Source organism: Mercurialis annua, linkage group LG2 (genome assembly GCF_937616625.2).
Source record: "Mercurialis annua linkage group LG2, ddMerAnnu1.2, whole genome shotgun sequence".
In the NCBI taxonomy this organism is placed as follows: Eukaryota; Viridiplantae; Streptophyta; class Magnoliopsida; order Malpighiales; family Euphorbiaceae; genus Mercurialis; species Mercurialis annua.
In genome coordinates this window covers 47,906,810-47,933,488 of record NC_065571.1, presented here as the reverse complement: position 1 = coordinate 47,933,488, position 26,679 = coordinate 47,906,810, and the positions used below count along the sequence as shown (strand labels likewise).

At 36.6% G+C, this 26,679-nt stretch overlaps 2 protein-coding genes and 1 non-coding gene across 3 annotated transcripts; 1 reads left to right on the top strand and 2 right to left on the bottom strand.

Moving 5' to 3' along the window:
• Window positions 1–11,214: 11,214 nt before the first annotated feature.
• LOC130015127 (uncharacterized) lies at window positions 11,215–13,257 on the bottom strand. The gene is made up of 3 exons (XM_056104693.1): window positions 12,767–13,257; window positions 12,081–12,562; window positions 11,215–11,729 (listed from the first exon to the last, which is right to left on the bottom strand). Exons 1-3 carry the CDS (start codon window positions 13,255–13,257, stop codon window positions 11,215–11,217), a joined length of 1,488 nt encoding a protein of 495 aa, XP_055960668.1.
• Window positions 13,258–15,910: 2,653 nt separating this feature from the next.
• On the top strand, window positions 15,911–16,017 carry LOC126670905 (small nucleolar RNA R71). Its single transcript, XR_007638894.1, has one exon. It is a non-coding gene; the product is annotated as a small nucleolar RNA R71 (small nucleolar RNA).
• A 6,536-nt stretch (window positions 16,018–22,553) lies between these two features.
• LOC126666918 (uncharacterized) lies at window positions 22,554–26,022 on the bottom strand. The gene is made up of 5 exons (XM_050359835.2): window positions 25,813–26,022; window positions 25,581–25,662; window positions 23,751–23,861; window positions 22,943–23,044; window positions 22,554–22,797 (listed from the first exon to the last, which is right to left on the bottom strand). The coding sequence occupies exons 1-5, from the start codon at window positions 25,887–25,889 to the stop codon at window positions 22,753–22,755; spliced, it is 417 nt and encodes a 138-aa protein (XP_050215792.1). The 5' UTR covers window positions 25,890–26,022; the 3' UTR covers window positions 22,554–22,752.
• Between the last annotated feature and the right edge of the window lie 657 nt (window positions 26,023–26,679).

The following is a 26,679-nucleotide window of genomic DNA, read 5'->3' as shown; positions in this document are numbered from 1 at the left end:
ATAGAAAATATTATCGTGAATCGACTTAAAATTATAGAGTATTGTATTTAATTGGTCAAAATGAATGACAGCGAGTTTTTTTGGTTCCAATTGACCCTTTTCTTAAAAATATCACATTAAAAGAAACAAAAAATTGTTTATAATACAATAAAATTGAATTCACCCTATATATGAATAATGTATTTAATAAAGTCTATGTAATTTATTTTCTATCAATTAATTGTATCATTCCAAGTTATATTGACCAATTATAGTCATGGGCTTAGTTAACCTCTCAATTTCATACCTAGAAATAGTGGTGAACTATGTTTTTTAGGTAGCCCTTTGTCAATGATATTATACCAACACATGGTGGAAATGTATATGGTGACTTTTCTTCTACATCATATCGACATATCTTCTAATATTTTTTTTTTTATGAATATCTTCTAATAGTAATAAATCTTAAAGATCAGTTTTCTTCTTTTATTTTTATTTTTTGTGGACAAGCTTTTAATATTCATCTTCTCATCATATTTTTCATGGCACAAACCAATAGGTCCAAAGTCGTCCTTATCTTTTTTTTCTTTTTGTAAATCACTCATAAATTATCCTATTGAATTTAGTTTAACTATTAAAATATAATTTAGTTTAACGGTTACTAAAACTGTTAATAAAATTTAATAGTTCATAAAAAAATTAAACACCTTTTCCAAATCTCTCCACGGTAAAAATTAAATAAACAAATTCAAGATAAAAAAATGTTTACATTTTTATGATGGCTCAAAACAAAAATTAAATAATAGGAAGAAGAATTTTGCAAGTTAGAGATTCAATCCATACTTTTTGAGGATGTGATGTATAAATTAAATTCTAACAACATATTGTCTATCAATTTCACTCAAAGAAAACAGACATAAGAAAGCTTGAAAACAATCCATATTTGTTCATTTACACGAGTATCCAATCCATTCCTCCTCTCTATATATGACACACATATAAATTGTAGTCATATCAGCTTATAACCACCCATGCAGGCACGAAATTAGAACTTTAATTTGGGAGGATCGAAATTTTTTGCTTTCGACAATTTAAAAAAATTAAACGCAACAAAAACTTAAATACAGTTTCAGAAAATGCAACTAGTATTTGTAGGGTCGGTTATAAAAAACTATCCCTATTTTTGCATTTTAGTATTAGTAGTCCTTAAATTTTTCCTGGCGAGGAGGGTCCCCGGCCATCTGGATCCACCCATGCACCCATGTTTACTTAATTTTAGGTTTAATGGTGCCAAAAGTTATTTTTTTAATGATAATGAATATTTCATCAATGGAGGAACAAAATATAATTTAATTAAGGTTTGATGTCATAAAAATTCTCCAATATTATATGTTTTTTTTAATTTAATCACTTTTTTCAAACAATATTATATTTGGACATCAACTTTTATTTCTCCAAATTAATATACAGAATCATAATTGGCTGAGGTGGCATCAATTCTCTGGTGGAATTTGCTGCGGTGGAAGTCATTTTTTGACTCACCTCAGCAAATTACAACATTGTGTATAGATTTGAAAAAAATAAAAATTATTTTTCAAATATAATACTCCCTCCGTCCCAATAGAGTTGTCCACTTTGAGAAATTTTTTTGTCCCAAAACTCTTGTCCACTTTCAAAAAGTAACTAACTTTTACACTTAATTTTTCTATATTACCCCTATTTAAAATAAACTAATGAGTAAATTGCAAGCGGTTCCTATATTAAATAGGGGTATGATAAGGAAAGTAAGGAAAATTTTACAAAACCTATAAACAATAATTGCTTTTCTTAAACTGTGTGATAAAGGTAAAGTGGACAACTCTATTGTGACGGAGGGAGTATTTTTTTAGAAGGGGTGATTAAATTGGAAAAACGTATAAAGTTAATGATTTGATTTTTTATAACATTAACCCTTTGATTAAAAATTATATTAAACAATATATTCAAGAAGTACGAAAATAAAATCTCAAAAAAATTACTAAAATTTATATCTAAATTATTCAAATATATTGGCATAACTCTTCAAATGTGTAGTTTGGTGATCCATCCGCTCCCTCCAATAGTTATATCAAACCACCAATTAACTATTTGTCTTTAGATTAACCCGATTGAAAAATATTAAAAATAAAATTTCTATTGATATAATTCAGATGTGTGTTTTAATGATTTATCCATGAAGAAAATAAAAAATTTCATAAAAGGTAAAATCAAAATTCTACAAAAAGAGACATAATATCCGTAAAAAGGAAAAAAACTACCAACGGACCGGAAATCTATAATTATTGAATCAAAATAAACATAATTGATTCTATATTGTAAATGTCAGAGCATATTTTTTTTTTTGGAAATCTATAATTTTTTTAAAAAATTGTAAATTTATTTTAATTTAACAAATTCGCTGAAAGTATATCCAATTTGATTGATTTAACTGAGTCTCCTTGACAATTAAATATTTAATTTCTAAAAAATAAATTATAAAAAAAAGAAGAGTTACTAATTAAAATGCCAAATGGTCCAGACAGATTAATTTTAAAAAATTGGATAGGTTTTGAACAAATCGATCAAATTGGATAATTTTACAACTTTTAAAAGATTTAAATAGATTTTTTAAAAAATCAAAATTTTAATTTTAGGTCATATACTCCAAAAATTAAAAACATATATTTTGATAATTTCATATTTTAATCAAACAGTGAAACTAATATAGTTATGATAACATCAAGGCGTAAATGAGTTGGTAAGGCGCTCTTCTATCTTAAGTGAGGTCATGGTTTCGAATCGTATTAATGTATGCAGCCGTTTAAAATTTGGAACTAAAGTTTTGCCTCTCATAAGGGACCTATCCGGTTCGAATGAAGATTAGTTTAAATGTGGAAGGTTTAAATATGTAGTCTCATAGTTAGAATCCGTTCAAGACATTTCATGAACTTATACCAAGTATGATTGAAGTCATTCTAAAATTTTAAAATTGAAGTCATTTTTAGGTATGTGACCATGTGGCGAATTGCTAATGGATGACTGTAAGCCTAAAGCAAAAAGGTTTAGTATTGGAATTTCTAATTTAAAACTCAGTCCAAGGTGGCTGCTTGAATTTCCATTTGTTATTTGCTTAATCCAACTTGGAATTTTTTTTTCTTCTTATATAGACAAAATAAAAAGATGCAACTTTTACATATTCAATCCAAAATCCAAAGCAAAAGGCGCACGCAAAGGCAAACAAACTTCCCAAGATTCTTCCTTCAGCCTTCACGTATCAAAATTTTGGTTTTATAAAGAACACAAAATCAATAAAAAAAAAAGAGAAAACAAAACTAAATTACTATTCAAATTGCAAGATCCAAAGGTTAGACAATGTGTTTTGGTACGAGCCAAGGGGCGGAGTCAAAATTAAAATTTACGAAGGGGCTAATTTTACAAAAATTTCAAAAGAATTGGAGGTTTTTTCTTAAAATATATTTGAAAGAACTAAATGTACAAAAAAAATTTAAATTTATAACCGTATTACAAAAACTTAGAAAAGGGTCTTTTTAAAAAAAACAAGTTCGGGGAGGGGCAACGAGCCCCCATGGCATATGTCCTAGCAGTGCCTCTGCACGAGCCTTAACAGTATATGGGATTAGGACATTGAGCAATAACTAGTTGTCCGATATGCGCAAGTAACATGATAATCAGAATCCCAATCTGATTATGATTAGACTTCCAAATTTGATTATGATTAGACATCCTATTTTGATTAGGACTATTTTAGACTGTATATATATACATATGTAAACAACAAATCAAATACACATAATTATTATTATTCAATTCTACAATTGCTTTCATCTTCTCTAATTATTTACATGGTATCAGAGCCTATCTGATCCTTTATCTAAACACAAACCCTAAAATTCTAAAACCATACTATGTCGAAAGAAGCTGAGGATGCCGCCGCCGTCGCACACGCTGCCGCCGCCGCTGTACCGAACTTCAAATCTCCATATTATCTTCACCCTTCGGATCACCCGGGACTTAAAATTTGTCCGGTGACTCTGAAAGGCGAAAACTACGAAGAATGGTCTTCTTCCATGATAAATTCTTTGGTAGCTAACCGCAAACTCGGTTTCATTGATGGCCGAATTACGATACCATCTGCCAATATTGATTTGATTGAAGATTGGCAGATGGTAAACTCTATGCTTATAGGTTGGATCGTCCAATCCATTGATCCTTCCCTTAGGTCTTCCATCACTTATTTTCCCACTGTCAAAGAATTATGGGATGATCTAAAGCAGCGTTTTTCAGTTGGGAATGGCCCCCGAAAGCTTCAACTACGATGCGATATCATCTCTTGCAGACAGAACGGGAAATCAGTATCAGATTATTATACGACTCTCAAAAAATTATGGGAGGAATTGGCGACATACGTTCCACCCAATAAATGTTCATGTGGTGGTTGTAAGTGTGAGATTACTGCAACCATAAACAAAGAACGTGATGAAGAAAAAATTCACCAATTTTTAATTGGCCTTGATGACTCTGTGTTTGGTTCTCTTCGCTCCACCATCTTGGCTCAAGAACCCTTGTTACCTATTGCTCGCATTTATTCTCTTATTGTTCAGCAGGAGCGATTAACAACTGTAGTTACAAACCGTGAGTCACCTGCGGATGCAACTGCATTTGTTGCTCGCAAATTCACATCTTCGTCCAAAGACGCTGTCTTAATCGACCAAAAGAATTTGACTTGTACTCACTGCAATGGAAAGGGTCATGACGTTTCCATTTGTTTCAAACTTCACGGTTTTCCTGATTGGTGGAAAGAGCGCGCCGCTGCCAGACGTGGATCCTCATCAACACCTATCGAACACACATCTTCTAATCCTAGTATGACTCGCAATTCTGGTACTGCCAATGCTGTGCAGCCTGCTGTTTCATCCTCCGCTCCTGCTCAGTCCCTCACTACTCAGGATCGTCAGGCTTTTGGTCCAGCACTTACTAATGACCAATGGACTGCGGTTCTTAATCTTTACAACTCTATGAATGTTACGTCCGACAAGTCAGGTAAACTTTTTTGGATATTAGATACAGGCGCATCTTTCCACATGACAGGCGATAGATCTCTTCTTCGGGATATCATCTCGGTTCCTCATATTGCTATCACTTTACCGGATGGTCGCGTTTCATCGGCTGTTCAAACCGGCAGTTTGACGTTTGATTCAATTCAGCTTCACAACGTCTTATACATACCAAATTTAGATTGTCATTTATTGTCTTTATATCAGCTTGTTCATGATCTACGCCTGCTTGTTCTAATGACTGATCGTGTGGTTGTTTTACAGGAAATCAGTACGAGGATGGTGATTGGCGTGGGTAAGCCACGAAACGGGGTCTATAGGCTGCAGACGTTCTCATCGGATAGTCGTGATTGTTCTGCTCACTCTTCAACATCTTCTGCTAGTCTTTGGCACAACCGTCTCGGTCATCCTTCTGCATCAACCTTGTCTTCTATTACTACTTTGGCTTTAGATAGTTCTAGTTTATCTACAATAAATCCTTGTGATGTATGTTACAAGTCTAAACAAACTCGTTTGTCTTTTCCTTCAAGTTATAATAAAGCAGATTGTTTATTTGATCTTATACACTGCGATGTATGGGGGCCCTGTTGGCAATTAATCGCAAGTGTACGATATCGCGCAAGTAATATAACTTGGAAGACCAAGTATCGATCCCACAAGGAACAATGAACTAAACAACTAATTTCTAATATTCTTTAATTGGCTAGTAAGAAAATAAATGGATTTGTGTAAACTAATTATAATCTAAAGTGAATTAACTCAAGTAATTAGACTAAAAATCTGAAATCAAACAAATAGATTGAAGTTTAAATAATAATGGTAAAAAAGCTCAAGAATTGATAATTCCAAGTAAACTAGTAGAAGAATGGATCAAAATTTATCTAGTGATTTTATTATGAATCGAGCTATTCTAATGCACCGAATCCCGCTCTCTCAAGCCTCAAGGATTCAAATAAAATCACAACCTAATTAGCTAATCAATTATTAACTTGCTCTCACAATATTAAAACTGAATTAAATAACTAAATTGTAATTATGAAGTAAACTCAACGACTACCTAAATTCCAACCCGCTCTCACGGTGTTCTCCTCTAAGTTTTTAATTACCTATGTCTATTTAATTAACAATCTCTCAATTAGTTAATTAAACACAAAATCATGAACTAAGTGATCAAATTAATTCAAGCATTAATCTTAGTAATTAAAACACAATTTTACTCACTTAATAAATCCTAATCCAATTCAAAAACTAATCTAAGTGTTCATATCAATCCCCGAACAAAGGATTTAGTTACACATGCTTAAGCTTAAATTAAACAAAGAAGAAGATGAAGAATTAAACATAATTAGAACAATAAATACCGGAGTTGTCAATTTCGGGAGAATCGTCTAGATTAAACTTGAAATCTTCACAATCGTTCTTTGCAGAAACTAATAATAAACTATTTATAAACTGCTGAGAAATAGAAGCTAAAACGCTATTTTAAGAGAATGAAAATAAAACTAATGTAGTCTAAATTATTCTACGTATTAAATTGAGTCTAGTACAAGGTCTTTATATAGTAAGAGAAGTTCCGGAGTCTTCTAATTCGTATTACAAATCAATTTGTAATAGGAATTGTAATTGTAATTGGAGAAGGAATTTCAGTCCAATTCAAAGTCTGCTGCACGTGTAATTCTCTTCTTTCCCGTTCGGGAAACCATAGTCCCGTTCGTGACATGCCCAGTTTTAACATGGTTCCCGAACGGGAGCCTCTTTCACGTTCGAAAAAACTTGAATCCGAAAGCTTTGAGATGCTGATTCCTTCTTGAGTCCCGAACGAGACAAGGCCTTCTCGTTCGAGACTCATGCTTATTCTGCATGGTTCCCGTTCGTGAAACCTTTGTTTCGAACGGGAACAACCTATTCTTTTCTCAATCTCGTTCGTGAACTTCAATTCCTTCGTCCGCAAGCTACGCTTTTTACTCGTACACGCAATCCACCATAAATTTGCCCCAAATAATCGTTTTTCACCTAATTTCCACTGAAACACTAACAAACACTATTAAACGTAAAAACGCCAAATAATGTATAAAAAACAATACTACACATGATGAAAACCGAGTAAAATCGACCCTAAATATAGGAGTAAAATACTCCTATCAAACCTCCTCACACTTAACCTTTGCTTGTCCTCAAGCAAGAAATAAATCTTACTCTACAAAATATGTTAGAAATCCTTAGCATATAACTTAACAATAAATCAATCAAAGAAATCCCCGACCCTATGAATAATATGAAAAACAACCTTCTAAAACCGACAACTAAATAATGATGCAATCAAATAACAATAATAATTTTATGACATAATTCAATATAACAACGGTTACTAACTCATTAGTACAAGGTCAAATTGAATCACACTTCAAGCTTCACTATCACTTGCGGGACATGGAAAATAATCAATTTTTCACTTAGGCAAATCATAGCACAATTTAGTAAAAACTAAGCTAATGGCATCAATATTTCAACAAGTAGGGTATATAACAAAGAAAGCTCACAATTGAAAACATGAATACTCACCATAAGCTTGCTCATAGTCCCGGACTCCGCTACTTGATTCGGTAATCAACAAAAATCATATGGTCTTTTATTGGGTTGTAATGTGGCTAAGGTAAAGGGTAGGTAAAAAGGTTAAACAAAGGCTAATTATCAACTTTAATACACTATTTATTACTATTATTAACCTCTAGGTTGATCTAACTCCGGTTTTGCATTTATGTGAACTTATAACTTTCTTTTCTTTTTGAATTACGCTCTACTCATTGCTTTTTGCAATCTCAGAATTTTTTTTTTCTTTTGAAGCTTTTGCTTGCAAATTTTTATCTCTTTTTTTTTTCAATCTTTTTCAAGGCGCAATCTTAATCTTTTAAGCACAATGTAGTTCACTTTCTCTTTTCACTAATCTCGAGTTATTAATCACCTATATTTATCATAGTCATAACAAATAATATATAAAGTCGATAAGGTAAACAAAAGAGGTAAATCATAGAACGGTAAAGGGTAAAATACGGTAAAAACAATAAAAAGGTTTAAGGCTCAAATTGGTGTAATCTAAGGGATAAAGGGTAGTCTATTTAAGTGGTCTAAAAGAAAGGTTATACCTAATTGCCATAATCATCTAATTGTTGAAAACTCAATCGTGTAACTTTAAACGGACACCGAGCAAGTTCTAGGAATAAAACATGAAATCAACACTCACAACAAGAAAATTCAGCTCAAAACTCTCAAAAGTGTGTAGTGTTATGCCAAAAACTCAATTCCTACTTAAAATATGCTACTTATGCCAAAAGTTTAAAAACGACTATAAAAATAAACAATCAACATGTCATGAATCCGCATCAAGTTATTCAATTATGTTTCAACGATTTGAACAAGTCTAAATTTTGAATTCACCCTTATTTCATCGGATTATGTCAACGAATTATTAAGTCATTAAGCAAGCATCGCTTATCAATTGTCGAATTAAGAAATCGCGTTCATACATTCATTGATTCGGGGAAATCTAAGATTGACAAATTAATTAAGATACACACCAAATCAACTAACACTTTCATATTTAAAAGATAAAGATTTAAAGCGATACAAGACCTTGAAATAAACTAATTTAACACCTAATACAATCTACTAAAAAGAAAATAACACCCTAATAAAAATAAACTAAAACTGAAAATAAAGATAAATCACCGAAAAATAACCCAAACGAAAAATAAATTTTTCTTCCCCCCTCCTCACACTATTTCTAGCTATGTCCCCAAAGCTAAGAAATAAGAAATAAAAATAGAAAATTGAAAAGAGTTTGGGTTTAGAAAAACAAATCTCGCTCTAGTCAAAGGCCGGTGGATCCGGTGATGGTTCCGGTGATGGATAACGCTCTCCGCCGGCGGCATTAAAATAACCCCGAAGAAAATCCTCTTGCCGATTAAGTCGTGCTCGCATTCGATCTTGCCTCCATTGTAGTTGTGCAAGACCAATATGTTGTTCACGTCGGATATCTTCAAGTAATTTTTGGTTAGTTTCCCAACCAACCCGGTTTTGCTCCCATCCGGTCCGGTTTTGCTCAACCAACTCAGAAAACCGTTGGTCAAACCCGGAAACATGAGCCGCTTCTCCGGCTTGAGAAGTTCCCGCGGGTTCCTTCCCCGCTCTTCTTCCTTCTCCTCCTTCTACTTCCCGTGCTACCTCTTCTCGTCGTGTTCGCGCCACCAATCGTACCCTTCTATTATAGGGAATAACTCTTCCCTTCTTCACAAACCCGGCAACATCCAAGTGGTTGATATTAAGAGACCGTGCTAGAATGGTCTCAAAAGTTGCCAAAGTAGACGCCGTAGACATACAATTGTATTTCTCGGCCAAAGCACGAATAATGAAACCATAGCCAATCTTGGATAATTCGGTTGGAACTTCCCTCAATCGCTTCAAAAGACGATACGCCGTGTTGACTTGGTAGGCTTCTATCTCCGGATGCAAAATAGCATTTAAAGCTAAAAGATCACTCTTGGCCACCTTCGAATATTCACTCCGCCCGCCAAACGAGTGCCCAAACCACTTCAAAAACACCACAATAGCTATGTCTTTGATTTCATTAATCTTGGATCCCCTTGTCCGATAATCATCACGATCCGTCAATTCTCTCCATATCGCCACTTGATCAAAATTTTGATCCCAATCTATCAACCCCGTTCCCCTCATTCCAAACATTTCCACCAAATCTTCAACACTAAGTGTATGGCTAGTGTTGTTGATGCGGAAAGAAATAGATGTAGGAGAACCGCTAACCGGTGTGAGAGTAGAGAAGAATTCACGAGTAATTTCATCGTAAGAGTGATGACTAACCTTTGACAATGCCGATAACCCCAAAATATCCAAATAGCGCTCCACCTCATCCTTGATGCCAAGGCTTTCCATCTCATCAAAATCGATTTGAAATGGAATTACCATTTCCCTTTCTTTGATACTCAAATATAAATCACCTTCCTCCTCCGTATGGATTTGGAAAGGTGCGTTATAGCGAGTAGTCAATATTGCCGAGGTGTTAACCCGAGATGAGGATGGAGTGGTTGATTTAGTACGTCCCCTTCCCACGGCCGGTAAGGGTGGATTCGCCGCTTCTTGATTTCTCGTGCTTGAACGACGGATTGGTTGATTTTCGGCATTCTTGCTTCGCACCATGATTGCGGAATGAGAATGTTTCTAAGCAAAAATTTGGAGAATAAGAAAAGAAGAATATTAGAAGAAGAATATATGTGAAATCAAAAGTAGAAAAATGCAAGGTATTTATAGGGAAAATATAACAAATCTCAAGATTTCCCACCACTAAATTCAAACTCTCCATTTAATAACTTGAAATTGATTTAACGGTTTAGATCGAAGCCATGTAATCAATCCAAGTGAAATTTAAACACTAATGAATGGTTCGGATTTGCCAAATCATCAATCCAAGTGAAAAATTCAAATTTTTTTTTTGCAAAGCACAAATCTCAAAGAAACACAAGTTTCAAAAGAAACACAAGTTTCAAAAGAAACACAAGTCCCAAGAAATCTACTACATTTAAATTCAAAATTCAAATTCAAATTTTTCAAAATTTGTGATGCTTCCCGAACGGGAATAATTTAATCCCGAACGGGATTAGGCTTATTTCCCGGTTTACATTTTTTTGTCCCGTACGAGACCCTTTCGAAACTAGGCAAAATTGCCTTGTTTCTCGAACGGGAATAGCCTTTCCCGAACGGGACAAAGGCAAAATTTGCCTAGTCCCGAACGGGAAAGGCCTTCACGTTCGAAAAAAATGGAAACTGAGGGCTCTTTCTCGAACGAGAAAGGGCTTTTTTTCGAACGAGACCAAGGCCAATTTTTGGCTTTCTCGTTCGGGAAAGGCTCTGTTCCGAACGAGAACCTCCTGAAATCTGTTATATACCTGCAGAAACAAAAAAAAAAAAAAAAAAAGAACTCACCCCGGATTTAAACGGAAATAAATAAACAAATAAAAATTAAATACGCATAAAAAGAAAAGAAAATAAATAAAACAAAACACGTAACCTCTCGAGATTGCCTCTCGAGTGCGCTTTATTTTCGGTCAAAAGCTAGACCGTGGCCCGGAATTTATGTAGGAGTGGTGAACGTGATTTGTTCCACCACTTGATTCGTCAAAGGTCCAAGATACGGCTTGCACCGTTGTCCATTTACTTTGAAGATTTCACCACTAGAGTTCTCTAATTCCAAAGCTCCATGACTTGCCACCGTTCGAATTTTGAAAGGACCGCTCCAACGGGATTTTAATTTCCCGGGAAATAATTTGAGGCGTGAGTTGTAGAGCAAGACAAAAGAGCATTCCGAAAAAGTTTTAGGAACGATATGAGCGTCGTGCCATCGTTTCGTCTTTTCTTTGTAAAGCTTGGCGTTTTCATAAGCATTTAACCGAAATTCGTCCAACTCATTGAGTTGAAGCATACGTTTCTCCCCCGCCGCTTTATGGTCAAAATTGAGCTTTTTAATGGCCCAATACGCTCTATGTTCAAGTTCCACCGGAAGATGGCATGATTTCCCAAAAACAATACGATATGGAGACATTCCGAGGGGCGTTTTAAAAGCCGTACGATATGCCCATAATGCATCATCTAGTTTCAGTGACCAATCTTTCCTTGTGTTATTAACCGTTTTCTCTAGAATTCTCTTTAGCTCACGGTTAGAAACTTCAACTTGCCCGCTTGTTTGAGGATGGTACGGAGTAGCGACCCGATGATAGACTTTATATTTCCGCATCAAGGCATCGAATTGCCTATTGCAAAAGTGAGATCCACCGTCGCTTATTATTGCTCTAGGAGTCCCGTATCGATTCATCAAACGTTTGAGAAAATCCAACACTACTTTGGCATCGTTAGTGGGTAATGCTTCCGCCTCTACCCATTTTGAAACGTAATCTACACACACCAATATGTATTGCTTTCCAAACGACATAGGAAAAGGACCCATAAAGTCTATTCCCCACACATCGAAAAGTTCCACCTCTTGAATGTTGGTAAGCGGCATTTCATCTCTCTTAGATATGTTCCCCACTCTTTGGCATCGATCGCAATGACTAACAAAGTCTTTTGCATCGCGAAATAGCGTAGGCCAAAAGAATCCGCACTCTAGCACACGAGCGGCGGTCCTTGATGTACCATAGTGACCCGCATAGTCCGAGGAATGGCATTGACTAAGTATAGGCATCATCTCTTGTAGTGGTACACATCTCCTCAAAATCCCATCTCCACACACCTTGAAGAGGTACGGTTCCTCCCATAGAAACCGTTTAGCATCGCTCAAGAACTTCTTCCTTTGGTGGTAAGTCAAATCCGGTGGCATTATTTCGGAAGATAGATAGTTTGCGATATCCGCATACCATGGCGTTTCCACTTCCGAAAGTACCATCAACATCTCATCCGGAAACGTTTCATTAATCTCTACGCCACTTATAATTGGTTCCGGAATCTCTAACCTTGACAAGTGGTCGGCGACGACGTTCTCCGTTCCTTTCTTGTCGCGAATTTCGATGTCAAACTCTTGCATAAGAAGCACCCATCGGATTAGTCTCGGTTTAGCATCTTGCTTTGCAAAAAGGTATCGAAGGGCCGCATGGTCCGTATAGATGATAACCTTAGAGCAAAGTAAGTACGACCGAAATTTATCCAATGCGAATACCACCGCAAGCATCTCTTTTTCGGTGGTGGTGTAATTGAGTTGAGCACCCGCCAATGTTCGGCTCGCATAGTATATCACGTGAAGCTTTTTCTCCCTCCGTTGCCCCAATACGCACCCAAGTGCTATATCGCTTGCATCACACATGAGTTCGAAAGGAAGAGTCCAATCGGGTGATGAAATAATTGGGGCCGAGATAAGGGCTTCCTTCAACCTAGAAAAAGCAACAAGGCAATCATTAGTAAATTCATAAGGAATATCTTTAACAAGCAAATTAGTTAAAGGACGAGCAATGGAAGAGAAATTTTTGATGAATCGTCGATAAAACCCGGCGTGCCCTAAGAAGGCACGAACTCCTTTCACGGTAGTTGGTGGTGGTAATTTCTCGATGATTTCCGTTTTTGCTCTATCTACTTCAATGCCGTCCTTGGAGATTTTATGCCCCAAGACAATTCCCTCTTCTACCATGAAATGGCACTTCTCCCAATTCAAGACTATATTGGTCTCCTCACACCGGGCCAACACTCGTTCAAGATTATTTAAGCACATCTCAAAAGAGTCCCCGAATACCGAAAAATCATCCATGAAGACCTCCATAATATCTTCAATCATATCGGCGAAGATGGAAGTCATACATCGTTGAAATGTTGCCGGTGCATTACAAAGACCAAATGGCATCCTCCGATAAGCAAACGTTCCATAAGGACATGTGAAAGTTGTTTTCTCTTGGTCATCCGGGAAGATAAGAATTTGATTGTACCCGGAATATCCATCGAGAAAACAATAATAAGCGTGGCCCGCTACCCGCTCCAACATTTGATCGATAAATGGTAACGGAAAATGGTCCTTCCTCGTCTCCGTATTCAACTTGCGGTAGTCAATACAAACACGCCATCCCGTTACCGTCCTAGTGGAAATTTGCTCACCCTTCTCATTCTCAATCACCGTCATCCCCCCTTTCTTTGGAACGCATTGAATGGGACTAACCCACGCACTATCAGATATGGGGTATATAATTCCGGCGTCGAGAAGTTTTACTATCTCTTTGTGCACGACCTCCTTCATATTTGGATTCAAACGCCGTTGTCTTTGAGCCGATGCTCTTGACTCATTTTCTAGGTGGATCTTGTGCATGACCACCGAGGGACTAATTCCTCGGATGTCCGAAATTTGCCAACCGATCGCCAATATATGTTGCTTCACCACTTTGACAACTCTCGCTTCTTGTGTTTCTGACAAGTTGTTTGAGATGATGATGGGAAGTGTCATGTTGTCGCCCAAAAACGCATACTGTAAGTGAGATGGTAACGTTTTAAGCTCAACCTTTGGTGGAGAGATAGAAGAAGGTGGTGTCACGCTCTCTCTTCTAATCAAATTTTCGGCTTTCGGCTCATCTTCTTTGGAATATTCTTCCCCGGAAGTTGCTTGTGTCTCCTCGGAATGGAATATGACTTTTGAAACCGGGAAAAGTTCTTCCACGAATCCATCAATCATATCCAATTTCATGCATTCCACCTCTTCAAAAGTGTTGCGCATAATCCTTTTCATATCAAACTCTACTTTGTCATCATCGATACGCAAAGTGAGTCGTCCGGCGTGCACATCTATCAATTCCCTCCCCGTGTTCATGAAAGGACGCCCAAGAATCATAGGGCATGTTTTATCCGCCGCATAGTCAAGTACGACAAAATCCACCGGAAAGATGAATTTGTCTACTTTGACTAGAACATCTTCTACCACTCCGTATGGCTTTTTTAGGGAGTGGTCCGCCAATTGAAGCATCATTGATGTTTGCTTCAAAGTTTGATCACCAAAAATATCCTTGAAAAGAAACAAAGGCATTAGATTGATACTTGCCCCTAAATCACATAGACAATTAATTGAATTTAAATCGCCTATTTTGCATGGAATTGTAAAACTCCCTGGGTCCTTAAGCTTGGTGGGCAAGTCACTAAGGATGAGTGAGCTACAATTTTCCGTTAGGGAAATTGTGCCTTTGTCGTCCCAACTCCTTTTCTTCGTTATGATTTCTTTGAGGAACTTCGCGTATTGAGGCATCTCACGCAAAGCATCCGCAAAGCTTATATTGATTTGGAGTTTCTTAAAAATTTCCAGAAATTTATGGAATTTTTGGTTATCCGGTGTCTTCTTCAATCGTCCCGGGAATGGGACCTTCGGCACAAATGGAGGAGGAGGTGGCGGTTTTACATATGGAAGTTCGGTTACTTCCTCCTCATTTGTTCCCGTTGTTGAATCGATCGCTTTCTCTTTACTTGCATGTGGATCATCAAGTTCTTTCCCGCTTCGGAGTTCAATGGCTTTGACTTGCTCCCTTGGATTTGACTCCGTTGTAGACGGTAAACCCCCTTGAGCTCTATTTTGAAGCGAGATGGCAAGTTGAGAAATTTGAGTCTCGAGATGGTGATTGACGGAAGCTTGGTTCTTAAAACCGGTTCTAACTTCCTCAATAAGCTTGTCAATCTTGCTCCCCTCATCCGTATTCCGATTTTGAAAACCGGGTGGGGGTTGTGGTCGGTAGTTGTTGAAGTTGCCTTGGTTTTGTGGACCACGGTTTCCTCCTTGAAAATTTGCTCCTCCCATATTTGGGTTGGCATTGGCTTGACCCGCATTTTCCCTCCACGAAAAATTAGGATGATTCCTCCACCCCGGATTATAGGTGTTGGAATATGGGTCATTGCCTTGCCTTTGTCCATTGACATAATTGACTTGCTCATTTGAGTTTTGATGTAGGACGGGGCAATCCATTCCCGAATGATCGTGCCCATCACAAGTCTCGCAACCCATTTGAACTACCGCAAGTTGAGCATTCCTTTGATTTGCTTGTTGTTTGTACATCTCGAGTTGTGCTAGAAGTGTCGCATTCTTCGCTTTCATTGCTTCCAATTCTTGGGTTTGCTCGAGGGTCATTATACCCTTTTGAGGTGGTTGCCTCAACCGCTCGGTTGACCAAGAACAACTATTTGTAGCGAGTTCCTCTAGCAAGTTATTGGCCTCATCATAAGTTTTCTTCATAAGTGATCCTCCCGATGCCGCATCAATCGTTGCCCGTGTAGCCTCATTGGTACCATTGTAGAAAATAGAGACAAGATGCTCCCTCCCTAGATGATGATGCGGACAATTTCTTTGAAGCTCTTTGAAGCGTTCCCAAGCTTGGTATAGAGATTCACCATGTAATTGGAGAAAATCTATAATTTCCTTGGTCATCCTTGCGGTCTTACCCATAGAGAAATACTTATTGAGAAAAGCTTGTGCCAATTGCTTCCATGTTGTGATTGAGGTGCTTGGAAGTGATTGAATCCAATTCCTCGCCTTATCCCTCAAAGAGAAAGGAAAAAGACGAAGCTTGATTTGATCCTCCGTCACATTATGGATTTTGAATGTGTTGCATACCTCCGTGAATTTTGAAAGATGGGCGTTCGGATCCTCGCGTTCCAACCCATAAAATTGACAACGACTCTCAAGTAGTTGAATCGTTCCTGGCTTGATTTCAAAATTGTTAGCGAGTATAGGAGGTGCAAAGCATCCATAGTTGGCGTTGTCTACGTTGGGTAAGAAGAATTCACCCAAGGTACGTCTTGCGGGAAGAGGGGCAACCCTCTCGTTTGGCCTAAGAGCTAGGCCATCATGTAGTGGTGGTGGAACAATCCCCTCATCATTCAACGGAGGGTTACGGTCGTCCTCCATTGTTTTGGATTTCCGCGCTGTTTTTCGGATACTTCTTTCGAAGGATGTTAAATCTGACTGAAACGGTTCTAGCGGTTTTCTGGCACGTCGTGTATTAGGCATACACTAACCAAAACTCCTGCGTAAACAAAAACAAGAAAACCAACGTAAAATCCAAGAATCACAAAGTATAAAAATAACTAAAATTAAATAGAACTAACTCAATCTGAGAATAAGATACTTTTAATTAATTTAATTGCTATTGCTCCCCGGCAACGGCGCCAAAAACTTGTTGGCAATTAATCGCAAGTGTACGATATCGCGCAAGTAATATAACTTGGAAGACCAAGTATCGATCCCACAAGGAACAATGAACTAAACAACTAATTTCTAATATTCTTTAATTGGCTAGTAAGAAAATAAATGGATTTGTGTAAACTAATTATAATCTAAAGTGAATTAACTCAAGTAATTAGACTAAAAATCTGAAATCAAACAAATAAATTGAAGTTTAAACAATAATGGTAAAAAAGCTCAAGAATTGATAATTCCAAGTAAACTAGTAGAAGAATGGATCAAAATTTATCTAGTGATTTTATTATGAATCGAGCTATTCTAATGCACCGAATCCCGCTCTCTCAAGCCTCAAGGATTCAAATAAAATCACAACCTAATTAGCTAATCAATTATTAACTTGCTCTCACAATATTAAAACTGAATTAAATAACTAAATTGTAATTATGAAGTAAACTCAACGACTACCTAAATTCCAACCCGCTCTCACGGTGTTTTCCTCTAAGTTTTTAATTACCTATGTCTATTTAATTAACAATCTCTCAATTAGTTAATTAAACACAAAATCATGAACTAAGTGATCAAATTAATTCAAGCATTAATCTTAGTAATTAAAACACAATTTTACTCACTTAATAAATCCTAATCCAATTCAAAAACTAATCTAAGTGTTCATATCAATCCCCGAACAAAGGATTTAGTTACACATGCTTAAGCTTAAATTAAACAAAGAAGAAGATGAAGAATTAAACATAATTAGAACAATAAATACCGGAGTTGTCAATTTCGGGAGAATCGTATAGATTAAACTTGAAATCTTCACAATCGTTCTTTGCAGAAACTAATAATAAACTATTTATAAACTGCTGAGAAATAGAAGCTAAAACGCTATTTTAAGAGAATGAAAATAAAACTAATGTAGTCTAAATTATTCTACGTATTAAATTGAGTCTAGTACAAGGTCTTTATATAGTAAGAGAAGTTCCGGAGTCTTCTAATTCGTATTACAAATCAATTTGTAATAGGAATTGTAATTGTAATTGGAGAAGGAATTTCAGTCCAATTCAAAGTCTGCTGCACGTGTAATTCTCTTCTTTCCCGTTCGGGAAACCATAGTCCCGTTCGTGACATGCCCAGTTTTAACATGGTTCCCGAACGGGAGCCTCTTTCACGTTCGAAAAAACTTGAATCCGAAAGCTTTGAGATGCTGATTCCTTCTTGAGTCCCGAACGAGACAAGGCCTTCTCGTTCGAGACTCATGCTTATTCTGCATGGTTCCCGTTCGTGAAACCTTTGTTTCGAACGGGAACAACCTATTCTTTTCTCAATCTCGTTCGTGAACTTCAATTCCTTCGTCCGCAAGCTACGCTTTTTACTCGTACACGCAATCCACCATAAATTTGCCCCAAATAATCGTTTTTCACCTAATTTCCACTGAAACACTAACAAACACTATTAAACGTAAAAACGCCAAATAATGTATAAAAAACAATACTACACATGATGAAAACCGAGTAAAATCGACCCTAAATATAGGAGTAAAATACTCCTATCAGGCCCTACAGTACACCTTCTTCTAGTGGTGCCTCTTATTTTCTTACTATTTTAGATGATTACTCCAGGGCAGTATGGGTACATCTGTTCGTTTCCAAGACTGAGGTTTCAACTTTACTGCGTAATTTCTTTGCCATGGTTAGCACTCAGTTTCATAAACAGATTCGACGAGTGCGTGCCGACAATGGCACTGAGTTCCTTCTACTTCGACCTTTCTTTGCCTCCAATGGTGTTGTGTTTGAAACATCCTGTGTGTCTACACCACAACAAAACGGACGTGTCGAACGAAAGCATCGTCATCTTCTTAATGTGGCTCGTGCCTTGCGCTTTACAGCTCATCTTCCGCTGGATTTTTGGGGTGAGTGCGTCTCTACAGCTGGTTTCCTTATCAACCGCACTCCTTCTTCTGCAATTGAGGGCCGAACGCCATATGAATTACTTTATGGCCGTGCTCCCTCCTATGATTCTCTACGTGTCTTCGGGTCTCTTTGCTTTGCTGCGCAAGTTCCGAAACATGGTGACAAGTTTAGCAGTCGAAGTCGGAAGTGTATATTTGTCGGCTATCCGCAGGGTAAGAAAGGGTGGTTATTATATGATCTAGAGACTCGGGTTATATTTGCAAGCCGGGATGTAGTATTCTACGAATCACATTTTCCTTTCTCTCTTGGAAATACCTCGGCGTCAGGTCAACTGCAAGACCGATCTCCGGCTGTCTTTGATGACACTTCACCATCAGATGAACAACCCGACAGGGGGAGTTCAGAAATCGCTGCTATACCTCCAGCAGAGGTGATTCCACCACCCATTGCTCCGCAAGTTTCTCTGCAAACAGAAATTGCGCCAACTTCTATTTCGCGCAGCGATCGTATTCGCCGGCCACCGTCTCATCTAAACGACTATGTTTGTCGCACTACTCGCCATATAGACTCCGTCGGCACTTCATCAATACCCATGTCCTCTTCACATGCCTCAGGTACTCGGTTTTCTATCGAAAATTTTGTTTCTTGTGCTAAATTTTCTGCTTCCCATAGTGGTTTTCTTGCAGCTGTTACCGCCGGGGATGAACCGGCTCATTTCAGGCAGGCCATTAATCATCAACATTGGCGGGATGCAATGAGTGCAGAACTCAATGCTCTTTCCGCTAATCACACATGGACACTTACTCCTTTACCACCCGGGAAACATCCAATTGGATCCAAATGGGTCTATCGTATTAAGTACAACTCAAACGGGACTATTGAACGATATAAGGCGCGACTTGTTGTGCTCGGTAATCGCCAAGTGGAGGGCGTTGATTTTAATGAGACGTTTGCCCCTGTTGCTCGCATGGCCTCAGTACGTGTGTTTCTATCCGTCGCATCCGTTCGGCAGTGGGAGCTTCATCAAATGGACGTCCATAACGCTTTCCTTCATGGAGACTTAGATGGGGAGGTGTATATGAATCCACCTTTGGGTCTTCTCGGTGTCCCTCCTGGTCATGTTTGTCGTCTTCGCAAGTCTCTCTATGGACTACGGCAAGCTCCGCGTAATTGGTTTGCAAAATTGGCCTCTGCTTTGCGCCATTATGGCTTCAAACAGAGCTATGCTGATTACTCATTGTTCTCTTATTTTCGACATAAGACATGTATTCATGTTCTAGTCTATGTTGATGATCTCATCATTGCCGGTAATGACTCTGCTACTATAACTCGTTTTAAGACTTACTTAAGTTCTTGCTTCCATATAAAGGATTTGGGGGCTTTGAAGTATTTTTTAGGTATTGAGATAGCTCGAAGCGACAAGGGTCTTTTTCTTTCTCAGCGAAAGTATGCGTTGGATATTCTTTCCGAGTCCGGTCTTTTGGGAGCTAAGCCGGCCGCTTTTCCCATGGATCAAAATCATCATCTTGCGTCTTCTACCGCTGAGTTGCTCGATAAACCGGATCAATATCGGCGTCTTATTGGCCGGTTCATATATCTTACTATTACTCGACCCGAGATCTCCTACTCTGTGCATATGCTAGCACAATTTATGCAAACACCTACTCGTGATCATTGGCAAGCTGCTCTTCGTTTATTACACTATATAAAGGGGAGTCCGGGCAAGGGCCTACTCCTTTCTGCTTCAAGCTCTTTACAGTTACGTGCTTTTTGTGATTCCGACTGGGCTGCCTGTCCTACTACTCGACGGTCTATCACCGGTTTCTTCATTCAGTTGGGTGTATCACCTATTTCTTGGAAGACTAAAAAGCAGGTAACTATTTCTCGGTCGTCTGCTGAGGCTGAGTATCGTTCTATGGCCTCTACATGCTGTGAGCTCATCTGGCTAAAGTCTCTGCTTCTTTCTCTTGGAGTTGCGCATTCCCAGCCAATGCATCTTTTCTGCGACAATCAGGCCGCTTTACATATCGCTGCCAATCCTGTATTTCATGAGCGCACTAAGCATATCGAGATCGATTGTCATTTGGTTCGCGATCAAGTACAGGCTGGCAATGTTCTTACCCGTCATATTGCTTCCGCTGACCAACCAGCTGATCTCTTCACGAAGGCTCTTGGAAGGGTTCAGTTTACTACGTTATTATCCAAATTGGGCATGATTGATCCTCATGCTCCAACTTGAGGGGGAGTATTGGATGCGCAAGTAACAGGATAATCAGAATCCCAATCTGATTATGATTAGACTTCCAAATTTGATTATGATTAGACATCCTATTTTGATTAGGACTATTTTAGACTGTATATATATACATATGTAAACAACAAATCAAATACACAGAATTATTATTATTCAATTTTACAATTGCTTTCATCTTCTCTAATTATTTACAGGGGTGCACAAAAATCAAACAAAATAAACAAACCAAATTTATAAATTTGGTTTGAACTAATTTGATATTATGAAAAAAATTAATATTACCGTCGGTTCGATTATAAAATAAAAAAATTCATATTTGGTACAAACTGGATAATTTTTTTGATTTAAAATAATTTTTTAATTTATAAAAAATTCAGTTCGTTTGGTTGGAGACAAATGGAATTCCTACCTTCATTTGCAATGAAGTCTTTGTTTATGCAATTTTGTTCAACATTGACATTTAGCCCACCAAAGATTGGATAAGGGTCTAACAACAATTACACAGAAACTGAAAGGGTCTAACCTCAGTCACCAAATATCCCATTTTTTTTAGATTTATAGTCAGTCAATGGTTACAATTTACGAAGGTGTAGTCTCTCAAAATATAATTTTATTAGAGGCTTATTAGAAAGTTCATGTGTGAAATTTACAGCAATTACCCTTATAAGATAAACAATAAACATTTAATTATTAGTTTATTTTTTTGCAAGTTGTTATTGGGTGTACTTCAATTGGTTGTTGGATTCAAGAAAAGAAAAACAAAATATATGATGCATGTTTAACATAATGGATTCAAGAAATTAAAAAAAAAACAATATAGTTTTTTTGCATGTTTTTTTGAAGTATCAATATTATAGAGGCATATGAGTTTGGTGCGTGTTGGCTTTAACACCAAATTGATGAAATATTATGATAAAGGTAGGTGCTTACTTTTGCAAGCATCAATCCAATGTCCTACACATACCTTGAGCATATTAAGAGCCTTAATAGTACTAAATTTTTATCATACATTTTAATTTGATACCGAATTTGTAATATAAATGGTACTAACGATTTAATTTTTATTTGAGGCAATGTATTTCGTCAATTTCGGATCTGATAGGGTGACTGAATAATGCACATTGTTGCAATATATCGTCATATCAATCATTATGTAGTCGCATATGAAGTAACATCTAATATAGTAATATACTCTAAAAAATTATTACCGCCGATTTCTTTATGACTATACTTTGATTTGAAAAAATTGAAACATTTTGACATGAAACAAATACAAAATATATGATTCACGAATTGAAGTATTGATACTAACTTAACCTTACAAAAATTTAGTACCATGACGGGTTTTAAAAGGGCTTGAAAGTGAAACATCTATTTATTGTTGACATGCAAGTATAATTTTGTGAATTATATTGGAGATTCACTTCAATCACAATTTTTATACTTCTATATCCCCAAGAGAAATCAATGGTTATAGTATCATTTGTAGACATTGCATTTTTTTGTCGACTTAAGTGAAAAATGCTAGAAATAGAAGAGCAAATGGGCTTATTATAAGTTATAGCTTTACAAATTTTCATGGTCCATCAAATTATCACATGCTGCAATTGCTATAATAGTTAAACTCAAGAATGAAGTATTCACATAAGTATTATAAACTGATAAAGTATGTGATTATATGCAACAATCAAAATGTTGCCATATCTGTGATTTGTGGCAACAACTAGCTGAATATTTTACATGGATTTGATTTTATAAGAATAACATTGAAAAATTATCTGCAACTTCACAAATTTTCCTTCATTGCCGGACGCTTATCTACCGCAGAAAGAAATGGACAATGGCAAACATGTATCCAGCCAACTGATCAAGAAAATGAGCAATTAGTTGTGTTAAATTGTTAATATATTTTCAGCATTCAGCCAAGCTAGGCGAAGTTGTTATTGCGGTGTTTCGGTTTCTCATTGCTATTTACTAAGTAAAAAACAGAGGGATGGGCAGCTTTTACCTGATCCATAATACTTTTGCCAGTGCGTCCTTCAATGACCAAGCCTGCTGTGAGACCAATCATTGCCCATGCGCCGTTGATAGCTTCTATCCGGCGCCGTCTCTAATGCAGAAACATTATTAACAAGTTGTTTTAGTCAAAATTTTGATTATAGATCAAATGCTGACTTAAGCACTGTAAAATGAACTGTAAGGCTGATACCATCATATAGAAACACATTTCTTTATATGAGAGCTCAATAAAAATGAAAAATATGCACTCGATATTTCAGGTCTGTAAACATTCTCTAGTGTTTAGGGGCGGCAGTAGAAGGGACAAGGAGGGCAGCCGTCTCCCTGACCTCCAGTCATCACTTGTCCCCTTATCCCTCATCATTTTCTGGTTCCGTCACTGCTGATATTTATCTATCCTTTCCCACAATAATATTACTAGATATATAATCAGTAGGCTTCTCAGTATTCTATTTCTTTTGACAGGTGGGGTAAGTAATGGCTGAAAATTGAAGGATAAAAATTCTACTGGTTGCAAATAAGAAATGGAAAAAGGACTGATTACTTGCACTATTTACAGTTTGCAAACAAATAAAATAAAAATCATTTCCAAGAAGATAAAATAACGTATGCAGATACACCAAGAAAGGAGCCTAAATCCTAATTCTTAATAAGAAGGCCAAGAAAAAAAGGTTCAAATGCTCTATTAGTAGAATGTTCCAATGAGAAGGGATTAGCTCACACTTATCAGCAATGCTCTGATAGCAAATATAGTAATGCAACATTCAGTAATTGTACAATTTTGAAAGTTCATTTACCTTAAATTTCTCTTTTGCTTGAATTTCCTTCATCTGTTTGGCAGCTAATCTCTTAGCTTCCGAAGGATCAACCATGATCACCTCTTTTTTTGATGATCTTGTCCCTGACACCTGCATGATGTACAAGAAAAAAGCGACAAAAGCAAGCTGCTATTTTAGAGGACGAATTCAATTGCATCAAGAGTGACACCTTATACACTAAAAGCATGTGACATATCACGAATCTGTACAAGTTAAAAACTACAACTAATGCAGCTATTTTTGAAAGGAAAAATAAGAGAAAAGTTGACCTTTTGAAGAGCAAGAAACTAACAGGTAACAGATGATATATAAAAGAAAATGTTTGTGTTCACGACACAACTCAAATCTAAATTGATATGGATTCCGGACAATGTTACTTGCACTCTTTTCCCTATTACGTGTTGATGCTGGTATGAATGACATTTGATGCTTCAAGAAAGATGAGAAGTCTATAAAGTCCAACATACGCGAACTTAGCATCTAGAAGAATACACATATAACTTACAGTTACAGATACACCCTATGTCCAAGTAATATCACTTGAATACACACATTTACACTATTTGTAAGCATATAGTAAAAATAGACACATTTGTGCGAATACGGGCTCAAAGTTTTATAAATAATTTTGATCAGCACAACTGCCAAAGAGGTGATGGCTGAGCAAGCAATATATCATCAGAAGATGCTGAAAAACCTAGGCTATGATTTCTACACAAACAATTTTTTTTAACAAATTAAAGAACACAGCCACTTCAGATTTAAATCAGTCCTAAATTATCTACAAAGAGAGAGGGAGAAAGATTATAGTTGGCAAAATGCCAATTACATACCAAAAGTACATTTTTTACTTTATTCTCTTGATAGATATGGGAATTCTAAGATCCAAAACATACAAGCGCCAGATGATACCCAAAACCATGTTAACATTCAAATGCACAAATTGCTTGCGAAAGTAGTGGCAAAATTTAGATACATGCATAATGGGATCAGCTAGAATTCAAACTGCTTAAAAATCTGAAAATAAATTGATCTTTTAGCCATCTAATCTGACCTAAATTAAAGCAGTTACTTTTCCTTCCATTTTTTTATTCAGTAAAACTAATTTATATTTGTATTAGCTGGACAAGAAGTCCAAGTTCCACCACAAAAACTGAAATTTGGTGCGCAACAAGCATCAAAGGAAGAGTTCTTAGTATCTATCACAACAGCTCTCAAATGGCACTTGATCATACAGATTTTTAGAGGATTGGTTTTCAAACTGATAACTAGCCTGGAATTTAGTTTCTCTTATCTATGAACTCGAGAGAGAAAAACTAGTCACTAGATAACCATGATACGCTGAAAAATGACTACTCAAATGTTTGACAAACGAGCGGCTGAAAATCTAAAACGCACAGCAGCATGAGCTTTTAAGACATGTAAAAATCATGGATATAGAATGTTAGTTACCTACTTTTGGCCGTGCAGATAAATTTGTTGCCAGATATGAGATAAACTGATAATTAGCAGCACTATCACTATGCATACATTTCAGTAAGATAGGACAATGAATTGCTAATAAATAAGCTCACCATCTGCACCATTCCAGTGTCATTGCATTAACAAATTATGCATCAATTCATGAGCAATTCAAAACACATCAACTAAGCAATTTAATCAATACCATTTAAGAATTTCATGTAGATTAAACTATTGACATAATTCATGCATTGAACCAATGACACACCTAACAGAAAAACATTGTTTGAATTTTGACTATAATGAAACCAAATAAACAGGCATAATTGTACTTGAGTTGATGCATACATTAGAAGTTGCTAATATTCTGAAAGCTTGGCTATTTGTTCTACTGCTGCTGCCACTGTCTTTGTCGCATCTAAATCCCCACCTGAAACCAAACACCATGTTCAAATATTACACACAAAAGATTCATTCTTCCCAAAAAGAAACAAAATTATGGCCTCTTTTTAATAATTGCGGAACGGAAGCGCTCGTGGGAGGAATCGAACAGAATGAATGAAGAAGTGGGAGAACTTACTTAAGAATGGTTGCAGAATGAGATGGGTACTGAGAGAGAAGACCATTGATGGGTAATACAGGAGACGCGGCCACCATTTATTTAATTTTGGAGAGTTATTATTGCTATGCTATCTGAGGTACTTGTGGATTTTCAAATTTTAATATACCCCTTATTTTCATAAAAATAAAATTAAACATCTCCCTTATCTCTCATATATATTTTGAGTAAAATAATTTTATATTGTTTTTAGACAAGATCTTTTTTTAGGAATGTGTACGGTACCACGAGATTTATTAGATAGCTTCACTTATGGCGGAGAAAAACCGCCGTTACAAAAAAATATAACAGCTTCGAAGCTAATAACAATGAGAGTGAGTTAATTGGTTAAGTGTTCATAATGTCTCACTCAAGTGAATTGGTTTCGAGAGCATTCCGCCAATTTTTGGCGACTTTCACTTTCAACCCGATTCACCGCCTACGTGCCCTTTACGCCCAGTCATTCCAAAGAACACTTGCCCCCGTCAATCTGAATTAATTGAATTGCTTAATTATCTGGTATCAGCGGGGGAGAGAGTTAGGTTGTAGTAATTTATTAACTATGGTTCTATTAATCTTTGCAAGAGAGAGAGAGAAAGTTAGAGATTAGTATTTCGAATAGCTGAATCATAAACTAAATTGAATCCATAAAATAAATGAATATATAATATAGTATGGATCCTTAGTTCTTAATCTATAAATTCTATTTTTTTTGTTAATATAGTTGTTTGATTTCATTATATTAGTTGATAATTTAGTTTTAATCCACAAAAATATCTTATGATCTCTAAATAATTTCGAATTAAATAAAATTGATGCTCAAGATTCGCTATTTTTGTGGGACCGATA

Coding starts and splice junctions, on each gene's coding strand:
- LOC130015127 (XM_056104693.1), bottom strand. CDS start 13,257: ATGGTAGAAGAGGGAATTGTCTTGGGGCATAAAATCTCCAAGGACGGC. Junction 12,563..12,766: donor GCATTGGATAAATTTCGGTC/GTACTTACTTTG, acceptor ACCAATTATAAG/TGGCGTAGAGATTAATGAAA. Junction 11,730..12,080: donor GTGGGGAATAGACTTTATGG/GTCCTTTTCCTA, acceptor CACTGAAACTAG/ATGATGCATTATGGGCATAT.
- LOC126666918 (XM_050359835.2), bottom strand. CDS start 25,889: ATGGTGGCCGCGTCTCCTGTATTACCCATCAATGGTCTTCTCTCTCAG. Junction 25,663..25,812: donor CATTCTGCAACCATTCTTAA/GTAAGTTCTCCC, acceptor GTTTGGTTTCAG/GTGGGGATTTAGATGCGACA. Junction 22,798..22,942: donor GCAAAAGTATTATGGATCAG/GTAAAAGCTGCC, acceptor TTTCTTGATCAG/TTGGCTGGATACATGTTTGC.